This window comes from Geotrypetes seraphini, chromosome 11 (assembly GCF_902459505.1).
Source record: "Geotrypetes seraphini chromosome 11, aGeoSer1.1, whole genome shotgun sequence".
Taxonomy (NCBI): Eukaryota; Metazoa; Chordata; class Amphibia; order Gymnophiona; family Dermophiidae; genus Geotrypetes; species Geotrypetes seraphini.
In genome coordinates this window covers 113418793-113432798 of record NC_047094.1, presented here as the reverse complement: position 1 = coordinate 113432798, position 14006 = coordinate 113418793, and the positions used below count along the sequence as shown (strand labels likewise).

The 14006-nt window shown below is 44.7% G+C and overlaps 1 protein-coding gene across 2 annotated transcripts in view; it reads right to left on the bottom strand.

Moving 5' to 3' along the window:
- The window catches only part of SLC13A3 (solute carrier family 13 member 3), a 70087-nt gene extending 61906 nt beyond the window's left edge, over positions 1-8181 (bottom strand). For both annotated transcript variants that reach the window (XM_033914964.1, XM_033914965.1), the window contains exon 1: positions 8050-8181. In XM_033914964.1, the coding sequence (XP_033770855.1) occupies positions 8050-8160 (111 nt within the window). In that variant the 5' untranslated portion in view covers positions 8161-8181. The remainder of the gene's footprint in view (positions 1-8049) is intronic.
- Between the last annotated feature and the right edge of the window lie 5825 nt (positions 8182-14006).

The window sequence follows — 14006 nt, the reverse complement described above, 5'->3', positions numbered from 1 at the left end:
AAAACCTTTTAAAACGTCAAATAAAAATCTCTACAAAAACAAACCTTATTCCGTTGTTTGTTGTCTTGTGTATTATTTTTTTAAGCTCAGCTGTATTTTTTTTTTTAACTTGCCTAATGAACATGTAACGGGCCACTTTGTAACGGCAGACAGCTGTTTCCCACAGTAATGCAGTAGAGAGATTTATTTATTTGATGTTCTGCCTTATCAAATAAAAAGTCAAAGTGGATTACAGTTTGTAAGTCGACAACCCCGTTAGAAAATTATCCTGTTCTGATCTGCTTTTATTACAGATGTAAACCTGCATTCAGCCTCATCACAGTACACACAGGATGAGGGCACTGTCAGCTTCTCTTAGTTAAAACTTTCAATATTTGCCAGCGATCTCTCAGTGGGAGAGATTTACATAAAATAACTCCACTTTACAACTGTGATATTAAAATGAGCCAGTGAATAGGCTGGTAGCATGTAGCTCACTCCCACTTAACTCAGTAATGGTATTCTCTTAGCAGAACTGTTCCCTCTACGCCAGTGGCCTCAAACTCGTGACCCAGGGGCCACATGCACCCTGCCAGGTACTATTTTGAGGCCCTCGGTATGTTTATCATAATCACAAAAGTAAAATAAAACAGTTTCTTGATCATATGTCTCTTTAGCTACAAATTACAATATTATTATTAAGACTTAGCTAAAAGGAAAGATTTATAAACTATAAAGAGTTTTACCTCATGCAAAATTGTCATTTCTTTAATAAAACATTAACTATTTTTTTTTTCTGAGGCCCCCCAAGTACCTACAAATCCAAAATGTGGCCCTGCAAAGGGTTTGAGTTTGAGACCACTGCTCTAAGCTGAGTGCGTCTCCTCCAACTGCTTTGCTACCAGTAGGGGGCAGTGTTTCATTATTGTGTTTCCATTTCTAGAGTTGGGCAGGTTCCCTGGAATCCTGCAGAACTTGCTTGTCCCTTACTGTTGAAAATGTGATAGCGAAACAGCACTCCCTGAAGGAACAGGGATGGGAGGGAGGAAGAGTGATAAAGGGACGTGAGAGTGTGGAGGGGGAGGTGGATGTGGGTGGGGGATATATGTGGTTGGAGGGTGTGGGGGATTTAACTATACTTCTGAGGTATGAGGGTGATTTGAAAAGTTTGGTTAAAAAAATCAAGTTAAACAACCTCGTAGTTTCCATCGAGGGCTATACACTTAGTCCAGCGAGTTTCCAGTTTTTTCATAAGGTATTTTTCTTATAATACTAAAAAACTCGCTGGACTAAGTGTATAGCCCCTGATGGAGACTTGGAGGGGCATTTTCAAAACATACTTCTAAGTCTGATTTGCACATATGATTCTATTTGTCCAAAGTCAGCAGTAAGAAAATGGCTATTTTCAAAAGGCAAACCACCATTGTCTAGAAATAATTTTATATTTTAAATCCTCTGTCTAGACATCCAGGCTTTAGACATGCCCAGACCGCCAGGACAACTATCTATATACCACATTTTCAACAAAAATGTTGTCCAAGTCCCAAATGCCCAGAACAAGACCATTTAGATGTGGGATGAGCCATCCAGACATGGCAGTGGGGCACCTTAGAGGACACTGCTGTGAACTTCACAAAAAGGATGCCAGATAAACATCTCACCAGAACTCTTGTATAGGTTTTGGAAAGCCCCCAAAAACCCCACTATACCCACTTGTCTACAATACAAACAGCCCTTATGGCTGCAGGTGGCACCTATATGGCAGTAGAGTAGGGTTTGGGAGGCTCACATTTTCCACCATGGTTAGAGTGGCTTATGGGCCTGGGTCCTCCTCTCTATGGTTTACTTGCCCATCCACCAGGCTACTTAAGACACCTGAGTACAGCTCTACTAAGCTTTCCAATACCAGGTGCTGATATTCTGGAGACAGGTATGTACATTTGTATTCTGATCTTTGTGGGTGTGAGGAGGTTCATGAGCACTGGGGGAGTGTGGGGGTGTCTTACCTTGATGCATGCAGTAGTCATATGGTCAATTTGGGCACCTTTGTGGCACATAGACCCTTCTAAAACAGGTCTAGTTCCAAATGTATAAGTTCCATCCAAGATGTCTTGCAAAATGTTTGATTATTACAGCATAGTAACATAGTAGATGACGGCAGATAAAGACCCGAATGGTCCATCCAGTCTGCCCAACCTGATTCAATTTAAAATTTATTTTTTTTTCTTCTTAGCTATTTCTGGGCAAGAATCCAAAGCTTTACCCGGTACTGTGCTTGGGTTCCAACTGCCAAAATCTCTGTTAAGACTTACTCCAGCCCATCTACACCCTCCCAGCCATTGAAGCCCTCCCCAGCACATCCTCCACCAAATGGCCATACACAGACACAGACCGTGCAAGTCTGCCCAGTAACTGGCCTAGTTCAATATTTAATATTATTTTCTGATTCTAAATCTTCTGTGTTCATCCCATGCTTCTTTGAACTCATTCACCGTTTTCCTCTCCACCACCTCTCTCGGGAGCACATTCCAGGCATCCACTACCCTCTCCGTAAAGTAGAATTTCCTAACATTGCCCCTGAATCTACCACCCCTCAACCTCAAATTATGTCCTCTGGTTTTACCATTTTCCTTTCTCTGGAAAATATTTTGTTCTACGTTAATACCCTTGTCTATCCCGCCCTTGAGATGGCCCAAAACCCACCCATAACACACCTCCACCATGCCCATCTCATGCTCTGAAAGTACAGAGGCTGGAACATCTTGCTAAACATACAGAAAGACCGTTTTGATTATTGGCACTTGGACGTCCTGGCGATTAGGATGTCCAAGTGCTGATTTAGGCAGGTTTTTTTGATGTCTGGACATTTTGATTATGCTCCTCTATATTGTTTAACTTGCTTTTTTCACCAAAATTTGAAACTAGCCTCACATGTTATGTAGTTGCTCATAAGAGAAGGGGCAAGTTGAGGGGGGGTGACATCCTTACAGAGCTCCCTCAATTTATCCCCCAATGCCATACCACTGACTATCCTTAACCATTCCTCTTCCCCACTAGTGTCATACATGCAAACCCCTCTATCACCACCACATTACCATAGTCCCTCCTCTCCATTACCCTCAATCATTCACACTCCTCTCTTACTCCTAGGATGCTGGATCTGCTTCTTCTTCTTTTTCTTTAACTGGTGGGACCTGGGGAGCCCCATTAGCTTTACTGAGGTTACTGGTTTGATCTCATCTTTACCTGGCAGCGAACCCCATGTTCCATCAACTGAAAATGAGTCAGAGCCAATGGTTGAAGAAAAGTTGAAGGGGAGAGGGATATATGAAGGTCATGAAGGTGAGGCGGAAAGTGGAGGGTGGATAAGGTTGTGTTGGTATGGATGTTTGCTTGATGAGAATGTGTATGAATGGACCATGGGCAAATATACTCCTTACTCATCCACATACCCCTCACCCACATGCCCAAACCGCCAACATACAGGGTTCATAGACAACGGCGCGAAAGACAAAAGCGCGCGCCGACAATTGAGCGCAGCGCGCGCCGCCGCACCGCTCTAAATTACAGTTTTTAGGGGCTCCGACGGGGGGTTTTGTTGGGGAACCCCCCCAGTTTACTTAATAGACATCGCGCCGGCGTTATGGGGGGTTTGGGGGGTTGTAACCCTCCACATTTTACTGTAAACTGAACTTTTTCCCTAAAAACAGGGAAAAAGTGAAGTTTTCAGTAAAATGTGGGGGGTTACAACCCCCCACACCCCCCACAACGTGGCGCGATGTCTATTAAGTAAAGTGGGGGGGTTCCCCCCAACCCCCCCCCCGTCGGAGCACTAAAAACAGTAATTTAGAGCGGCGCGGCGGCGTACGCTGCGCTCAATGGTCTGGGCGCGCCTTTGTCCCGTCGCGCTTTTGACCTGACACCAACATACAGTTTTCTTCTCTAGCCTTTCCAATAATCATTTACCTACCCTCGTCTACTCAAGGGATACTCAAAACCTTCACACCCACAGCTCATGCACTATGCCAAACACCTTCCCTCCCTCCAACGAAGAGGAACTATAATACACACATCAGTTCATAATGTGATTATAAAACATCCTTTATATTATCCTATATTAAGCCATCTGAACTCAAAAAAACAGTTCTTCATTCCTCAGTTCTAGAGCTGGCATCAAAGTGCGAATATAACTTTATACGTTACTTGGAAGCATCTACGAGGAGCTTGACTCTGAGAACCACAAATGATAAAGATTGTTCAAAATGTTAACTTATCCATTTCCTAATCCTAGTTGACCTTCTCTGGATCTTGGCCCCACTCTCTTGACTTTTTCACAATTATAATCTTATCTCACATACCTTCAGAATAAAAGGTATCACTTATGATAGCCACGTCCCCTTTCATCTACTTTGAATATCACGCAATATATGAGCCACAGCGAGCAACCTTTACCAATGGAATATGCAGTCATTGGTGCTTGTTCAACATACAGTCTGATTAGATGCTGGTTCTACTCTTGCAAACAGATTAAAAGATTAAATTGAGAACAATGCCGGAAATAAAACTCTTGAGAAGAGAAATAAACCCTTAATCCTTGCGTCAGAGAGATGCAGCGCGCTGCTCTGGTATCCCCCGATTCAGCTGTTCGGTACATTTAATGAGCTAGGACATTGGGTCTTTGCTCACACTTCCCAAATTGAGGGCTTACTTGATGGCTCAATAGTAAATGTCATGCCCTTCCACATTGAAACTCCCAACTGGATTTCTCAATTGAATCTCTTTGCACTGGGTTGGCTGGGATTGGATGTGCTACAGAGGATGAGGAGTTCTGATGATCAATAAGGGTAGGATTACCAGATGTCTGGATTTTCCCGGGCATGTCCTCTTTTTAGAGGACATGTCCGGGCATCCAGTTAGCTTTTCCAAAACTTGGCACTTTGAAAAACTTCCAGCGCAGGACCACATCAGGAGGGCATCTGCGCATGTATATGGATGTGACATCATCACATCACACCTGTAGCATGCGCATATGCCCTCCTGACATGGCTCCAAGCCCATAAACAGGTTGAGGGGGGTGGAGCTGGGCAGAACAGGGCGTGACTTGAGTGGAATGGGGCGGGCCTGGGGTGGGACCATGGGTCTGAATTTTACAATAGTAAAATCTTGTAACCCTAAATAAGGGTAAGGTTAAGCAGCCAGATTTAAAGCCCACAAGATAGAATTCTGAAAGGAGACTCATGCATGGCTTTTATCCTCAGGACCATTGCTGCAGTGACCAGACTAGTGGGATGGAATTGGGAAAAATTCCCAGGTCATTGTAGAGCCCTCTTACAAACTGTGGTAAGCACCGACACTTGCAGCCGTGGGGTGCAATGAGGCATGCTGTAATCACAATGCCCATGCGGTAAAAAATAAAATTTCTTTTTTGGTGCAGGAGGTGTCTGGAGGTGGAGAGTGGATGTGTTCTACGTTAATTGGTTCATGCAACGATACTGCAGTGCACTAACCAATCAGAGTGTGGTAAGACTCACACGCTAATCTGTTTTAATAGACATGCACTAATAGCAAAATTAGCACATGGTCATTAATACAAAAAAATTAGGAAATTCAGCTAGTTTAACCTAGGAGACAAAAAGGCGTAGGGCTCCTTTTACAAAGCCACGGCAGAGGTTTCCACCATGGGCCAGCGAGGTAAATGCATTAAGTTGGCAAATCCACTTGAATTTCATGGCTCTTTTATATCAGCTTGTGAAACACTTTGAGGAAATTGCATCGATTTTAAACACATTTTTGCCAAGTTGCAGAAATTCACAAAGAGGGGAAACTTGAAGTCACTTTCTATTGATCTGTATTAGAGAATGACACGGGGCCAAATTCTTCACTGTCCCTGCGGAACTCATTTTCCCGTCCCGTCCCCGCGGGTTCTTTTCCTGTCCCTGCCCCGTTCCTGCAAGCTCCGTCTTCATCTGCACTTTAAAACCATAAGTAGCAACATTCTAGAGCTCAGACTGTGATGTCATAATGCCTCATTCCACCAATGCCTAAGCTCGGTCCTCATCTGCACAAGCCCCAAACACTTTAAAATCCTAAGTAGCAACATTCTAGAGCTCAGATTGTGATGTCATAATGCCTCATTCCACCAATGCCTAAGCTCGGTCCTCATCTGCACAAGCCCCAAACACTTTAAAATCCTAAGTAGCAACATTCTAGAGCTCAGACTGTGATGTCATAATGCCTCATTCCACCAATGCCTAAGCTCGGTCCTCATCTGCACAAGCCCCAAACACTTTAAAATCCTAAGTAGCAACATTCTAGAGCTCAGACTGTGATGTCATAATGCCTCATTCCACCAATGCCTAAGCTCCGTCCTCATCTGCACAAGCCCCAAACACTTTAAAATCCTAAGTAGCAACATTCTAGAGCTCAGACTGTGATGTCATAATGCCTCATTCCACCAATGCCTAAGCTCCGTCCTCATCTGCACAAGCCTCAAACACTTGAAAATCATAAGTGTTCGAGGATTGTTCGGTTAAGGCAGAGCTTACAGGAATGGGGTAAGGACAGGGACAGTGACAAAACTTGTGGGGACAAGACGGAGAAATTGAGTTCCTGTGGGGACGGGGACATGTCATTCTCTAATCTATATATCAGCTGTCTCAAAATCTGAATAGATTGTCCTTTTTTAAAAATTAGTTTTCCTTTTAGATATTGTAAGTTTTCTTTTTCTGTCTATTTTTTTAAATTATAGCATACCTGAAGCAGGCTGAAATTTGAGAGCGTTTGGTGAAAATAAGCAAAAGGTGATCAGCAAAACGCCTCCTTCTTTCTGAAAGGGGCTGCATTTTGACATGAAATATGCTTCGCTGTATAGCTCATTTTTAAAGGAAATTGCCCTTAGCGAGCTTCTTGTATTTGAAAGCAGATTTTTGCTTTTTCCCTGTGTTCTTAAGACCACCGGCTGTTGCCTGGGGAAAAGCATAAGGCAAAGAACTGCCACCGCGCCCCAAGTTACACAAATGCAACTCCTAAACCTGCTTCTTTCTCTTCCGAGGATGTGTGAAAAGGACGGGAAGGGGTAAAACGTGGACCTGACGGACCTCGCGGATCTAAACCCGCACGTCCTTAAAAATCTGAGGTCCGTGGCATTTGTAGTTAGTTTCTGGCTCTGACAGACCTCGGTGACAATTTAGCGCTGACGGATCCGTCTCAGCATAGGGAGGGAAAAGTATTAGGATCCGTCAGCGCTAAAATGTCACCGAGGTCTGTCGGAGCCAGAGACTAGTGCTGGAGCGGCTCTAAAACAAATCCTTTAAACCGGTTTCCTGCAGCCCCAGTACATCAGCTCTGGCAGACCTCGGTGACATTGTAGCGCTGACGGATCCTAATACTTTTCCCTCCCTATGCTGAGACGGATCCGGCAGCGCTAAATTGTCGCCGAGGTCTGTCAGAGCCAGAAACTAACTACAAACGCCTCGGACCTCAGATTTTTAAGGACGTGCGGGTTTAGATCTGAGAGGTCCGTCAGGTCCATGAGGTCCGCGTTTTACCCCTTCCTGAAAAAGACGTTTGTCCCAAAAAATGCCCCAAGATCTTGGCTCTTGCATTCCTTTTCTTGTTGCATGAAACATTTCACTACAAGATACATCAGAAAAGCTTTCCCGCTGCAAACAGACACAATCTGGCAAAAGTGTTCTCCAAAAATGGCAGAAATCCAAGTACAGAAACAGGGAAACAAGACACCAATGACGAATCCTTTCAAAAGCAAATTTTTAAAAAAATCATTTGCTCGCATGTATTTCTCGCTGCAATGTGAGGCTTCTCTCTTTTGCGTGTTAATTTATGCCATGCATGCACAGCCTAAGTCCCTTTCTGTGAAATTGTGCCACAAAGCTGGCTTGTAGGTGGAAATACTTAGCCACATATCAACTTTAAATGTTAATTTTTACCCTATATTGATTGCATCCCTTACATTTTACAAAATGTCCAATGGAAAAGCAAAAGCAGAACTTCTTTTTAGGCTCAGATAGTAATACTCTTATTTAAAATACCAAAAAAAAAAAATACCTTTACCTTTGGAGGCATAAAGAAAAGTATAGGCAGAAGGATCAGGGGTGTTATGATAAGAATGATGTGTCTCTTAATGCTCCAGACTTTCTTGACTAAAGTGACCAGAGATGCCATGGCTGCAGACAGGAGACTGACTCTGACGAACCATTCATCGTGGGCCAGCGGGTTTATCAAAGCCAAGTCACAGGTCAGTGGGCCCGCCTCTGGAGGAACGCCCAGCTCAGTCCTAACTAAACATCAACATGATTCAGGACCCCCCCCCCCCCCTCCAACACACACACACAGTTTACAACTTCACAAGATAGCCAAACTGGTTTCACAAATCCTATGCCAGTGCTCTGGAGATTTACATTCTGCTTTGTCCTCTGTGCTGCTTGCAGGCATTTGTCTGGATTTTTAATCAGATGGCAAGCTAGGGTCTCTGCTTACATAATTACACGTTTACACCATTCATTTCAGCTTGTTAGACAGGACCTAACACCTTTCATTAAACTTCCAAACCATGCATGATCCGTTTCCTATTGCTTGCCGGCCGACTGATTCAGTAAAGGCCTGCATGCAAATGGGGACGATCGTTAGCATGCCCCCTATCCACGGCCAGAGCGATCCCCGCTCATGTATACACCCTGACAGTAGTGACAGGAGAAGCAGCTCAGACCAGCCCAGATCTCTCTTGCTTGCTCCCGGACTCTCTTGTTCTCTGCTGCCGTTCTGTTCTGCTCCTGTTCTCTGTTGCTGTGGTTTTAAAGCAGGCCTGCACTGTGGAGAACGGCGGCAGAGAGCAGGAGAGATCTGCCTGACCTCTCCCCCAGGCCCCGATCTCTCCTGCCTGCCCTGCTCTGCCGTGCCCCCCCCCCCCCCCCCCAACGGAGAAAAAAGCAGGAGGGATACCAACTCCCTCCTGCCATCGGCTTGTGGCCAATCAGGGACTTCCTTAGACTCCTCCCTAAGGAAGTCCCTGATTGGCTGAGGTACCCCAGCCCCTCCAAAGGGAGAAGCCTGAGGCGCCTCAGCTAATTAGTGCCTTAGGCCTCTCCCTGTGCATCAGATGATGCGCCCGGGCGGAGCCTAAGGCTGCTATTGGATGGTGGCAAGCAGCAGAGTAGGAGCAGGAGGAATTTCCTCCTGCTCCCAAAGATTTTGGCGGTGCAGTAGCAGCAGGAGGAGGGTCTGGGCACCCCTCCTGTTCCCAAAGATGTTGGGGAGCCTTGGCCAAGGAGCAGGAGGGATCGGGCACCCTTCCTGCTCCCAACTATTTTACAGGTGGGCTGGGGCGACCAGGACTGGGCCGGAGGGTGGGTGGACTAGGAGCAGGAGGGACCGAGCACCCCTCCTGCTCCCAACTTGGATGTCGGGGGGGGGGGGGGGGCGGGGGTGTCAGGCCCGGCCCGGCCGAGAGGGTTGTTGAGCCTAAGGAGCAGGAGGGACCAAGCACCCCTCCTGCTCCTAACTTTTGGTCCATTGGACCCACAATTTTTTTTTTTAAGTAGTTTTGAGCCCTGCCAGCTGTGGTTTTAACCCACTTTAAACTTGTGGGTTAAAACCATGTGCTCGCAGGGCAGGGAAGAGCAGTGCAGGGCAGCAGGACTTCAGGGAGATTCAGGGCAGTGCAGGGCAGCAGGACTTCAGGGAGATTCAGGGCAGTGCAGGGCAGCAGGACTTCAGGGAGATTCAGGGCAGTGCAGGGCGGCAGGACTTCGGGGCAGGAGATTTGTGCTTGAGTTGGGGCAGAGAGCAGGATATGCAGTTGGAAACCACTGAACGACTGGTCCCTAGCAGTCGCTTCTTCCGTTGATCGGCCAGCCCTGTCCGATGTGAAATTTTGTGTAGTGAATCGGGTCGCTGTCCAATTTGCATGCGTTTCTCCTCATTTGCATGCACGGATTCTAAGCAGATCGCAGGAGAGGTAAGTGAATCAGGCCGGAGGGAAATTTGCTCATTAAGGGGTTGCAAACCGATCGGTACACGATCGGTTTGCATAGTGAATTTGGGCCAAAGTGTCATTAAAGAATCACGTTTTGTTTATCCACTGCTTGGGAAGCCATTGGCTCCTGGAATCACTCACTACTCTCTCAAATCACTCCCCAACCCCGTGTAGATTACAGAGTTGTACTGGGACAGAAATCAAACCCTTCTCCGCCCATCCCTGCTCTCAAATCCATTCCAACCACCTCCACCCCCATCCCCTCAATCTCTTCCCTTTCGCCTGCACCTGTAACCTTCAGAAATAGTTATTTCATTTAATTATGCAACTGAAGTACATTAGAGACCCATTTATAAATTCATTTATTTTATTCATTCAGTTTTCTATACAGCTTTCCACCAGAAGCTCAGAACAGTTTACGTGAATTTATTCAGGTACCTGGGGCAATGAGGGACCAAGTGACATGCCCAGGGTCACATGGAGCAACGTGATTTTAAACCACATCCACAACCTCAGTATGTATTCTTCCTAATTAGCATTTCCAAATAAGCAAAGACATTTTTAATTTGGAAATATTATTTGGAAAGAATACATACTTTGTAGAAGGGTCTCCGCCAGAGCCTCTAATGTACAGCTAAAATATACTGTAAATACTCCAGTTGATGAGGTTCCTCAAGCTCTGACAGGTGTAATTAACTGAGAAAACAGACATTTAGGCTTCTAAAATAGCAGACTTACACATCTAAAGGCACTTATGCATGGGAGAGTGTGGTATAGTGGTTAAAGCTACAACTTCAGCACCCAAGGTTGTGGGTTCAAACTCATGCTGCTCCTTTTGACCATGGGCAAGTCACTTAATCCCCCCCCTCCCCCCCATTGCCACAGGTACATTAGATAGATTGTGAGCCCACCGGGACAGACAAGGGAAAATGCTTGAGTTCCTGAATAAATTCATGTAAACCATTCTGAGCTCCTCAGGGAGAACGGTATAGAAAATTGAATAAATAATGTGAAAAGTTTCAGCCTCTGATAACTAGAGCTGGCATTGTGATGTCATAATGTCTCACTCCACCAATGCCTAAGCTCCGTCCTCATCTGCACAAGCCTCAAACACTTGAAAATCATAAGTAGCAACATTCTAGAGCTCAGATTGTGATGTCATAATGCCTCATTCCACCAATGCCTAAGCTCCGTCTTCATCTGCACAAGCCTCAAACTTTAAAATCATAAGCGTTCAAGGCTTGTGCAGTTAAGGCAGAGCTTACAGGAATGGGGTAGGGGACAGGGACAGCGATAACACTTGTGAGGTCGCGGAAATTGGGTTCCTGCGGGAATGGGCAGGAATTTGTCTCTGTGTCACTCTCTATTTATTAGGCCTGGAGGTATGTCAGAAGTCACTGAATTGCACAAATTCACAGCTCTCCCAAAAACGGAATAAGTATGTGCATGTACTCTACATGTGTACACGTGTATTACCATTCCATCCCTATTCTACTCAAACCATGCCTCCCTATATGTGATCTGTGTAAAAAAAAAAAAAAAAAATTTAAATTGAATCAGGTTGGGCAGACTGGATGGACCATTCGGGTCTTTATCTGCCGTCATCTACTATGTTACTATGTATATGTTTTGCACATGTATAGCCATGAAGTGTTGCAGCAGCCCTTGCCAGGTGTAAAACAGACATTACAAGTAGGAAAACTTTATTAAAAAATGATTCTTTTATTTCTAGATTACCCTAGGTGATAATTATAAAGAATTAAAAAAAAAAAAAAAAAAATTATGATCCAGCTTTCTTTATGTAATCTTTAACAGTGTTGTCTCGTGCCTTAGATTCAAGAATGGATTCAAAAGTTGAAGTCATCTGAGGTTTTTCCTTATGATACTTTGTACTGCTAAGAATCATGTGACCTGGGCTAATTCACCAGTAATAAGGTCAAAAAGACATTTGTGGAAGCAGCTCTTTTGTAATTAAGACCTGGGCTCAGGGTCACATGTTTGCTCACACATTAAACTTCTTGAAACACAGATGCATTAACAATTTGCTGTCTGGACGCATCTGGGAATTTTACTGGGCACTTTCCGTGCAATTCTGTCCTTCCTCTTTCGAAACAAAGTTTTAATTAATACGTCAGCCTTTGTGACCCCAGTATATCTATGGAGTGTCATCTACCAATTTGCTCTCACTAATCAGAGAGTTTGGCAAGGAGGCATGGTTGGTAAGCAGGGGCAGAGTTAGGCATACTGTAGCCCCAAAGTTGTAAAAGTTAAGAGGCCTCCTTAATTAAGGAGGAAGTAACTTTTAGGCTTCATAGTTGTCCATACTAGTGAAGCTTGAGGCCTCTTGTAATGTGAGGTCAGTTTATCTAGCTTGTGTGGCACCGTGGTTAAAGCTACAGTCTCACCACTCTGAGGTTGTGGGTTCAAACTCTGCTCCTTGTGACTCTGGGCAAGTCACTTAATTCCCCCCTCCCCATTGCCCCAGGTACATTAGATAGATTGTAAGCCCACTAGGACAGACAAGGAAAAATGCTTGAGTGCCTGAATAATTTCATGTAAACCATTCTGAGCTCCCCTGGGAGAATGGTATAGAAAATTGAATAAATAAATAGTGTGACAGGTTTCAGCCTCTGATAACCAGAGCTGGTATTGTGACATCATAATGCTTCATTCCACCAATGCCTAAGAGCCAACCTCATCAGTGATGTCACAATGGCTTGATTGTCCTGTACTTGGCTCACTTTTACTATATTTTGATTGCTAGAGTGGTGCAATGGTTAAAGCTACTGCCTCAGGCACGCTGAGGTTGTGGGTTCAAACCCATACTGTTCCTTGTGACCCTGGGCAAGTCACTTAATCCCCCCATTGCCCTGGGTACAATAGATAGATCGCGAGTCCATCGGGACAGACAGGGAAAAATGCTTGAGTACCTGAATAAATTCTCTCCCTGCTTGGTAACCCTTAGCAACCTCTGGTTGTATAGCTATTGCTCAGCTCCCTTAGCCACACCTCCCCTGTTAACCCTTCCCGTGTCAGTTTGTGCTCTCTGAGGTTTACAGAGCTTCTGCTCAGGGTTTCTGCAAAAGGAATAATAGGAAAGTGTGCTAGACTGGGAAGAAGTCTCTTTGGTGGACTGCATTTCTGCCTTCTTCCTAAGAAGCCCTTCGCCTGCCTTCTGGGAACTGTCCCCAACTGTAGAAGCAGTTTTAACCTTGGCAGAGTCAAATGCTGCATTTCTGCCTGTCACAGCGCACAGCAGCTAGGACACCTTGCAAGATGTCCAGAAAGATAGTTTCGAAAATCGGAACTTGGACGTCCTGGCGATTAGGACATCAATGTTCCGACTTATACCCTTATTTTTACATCTTAGTGTTTTGAAAATGCCCCTGTTAGTCAATGAAGAAATGGAGCAGATGTTTTACTAAAGATTACTACATATTATCTGCCTTTTTTTAGGCCCTGCTACAGATAACTTGCGCTAATCTTTAGTGAAAGACTCTCTGAAGCTGAAAACAGGCTGAATATTCCATCAAGACAGGAAAGAAATTTGAAGGTTTTAGAATGTATATGGGAATATCTCAGACATGTAGTACATGCAAAGGGACCCAAGATGATTGCTCAGCAAGAAAGCTCTGCAAGGGAGAAAGAATCCAACTTTTATTTCCCCTCTGAGATCTTTGGGGAAAGGGTGACAGCTAGTGGTCTATTCATATATTTCATGGCTATCCTCTTTTCTGCATATTAATGATAGGAATATTTCAGCTTAGCAAACCAGCTGCCTTGGCCTGAAATTCTCTTATGTAACTCATTCAGCAAAACACAGTTAACATTTCTATAACACCCGTTTTACTAAGTCATCTTTTCATTCCTAAGGAATGGATGGACAAGCTGTTCTTATTGGCTATTGAAAACAAGGTTCTCCAGTTTGCTTCAGTTCCAGTAAATCAGGGGTGTCAAAGTCCCTCCTCGAGGGCCGCAATCCAGTGGGGTTTTCAGGATTTCCCCAATGAATATGCATGAGATCTATTAGCATACA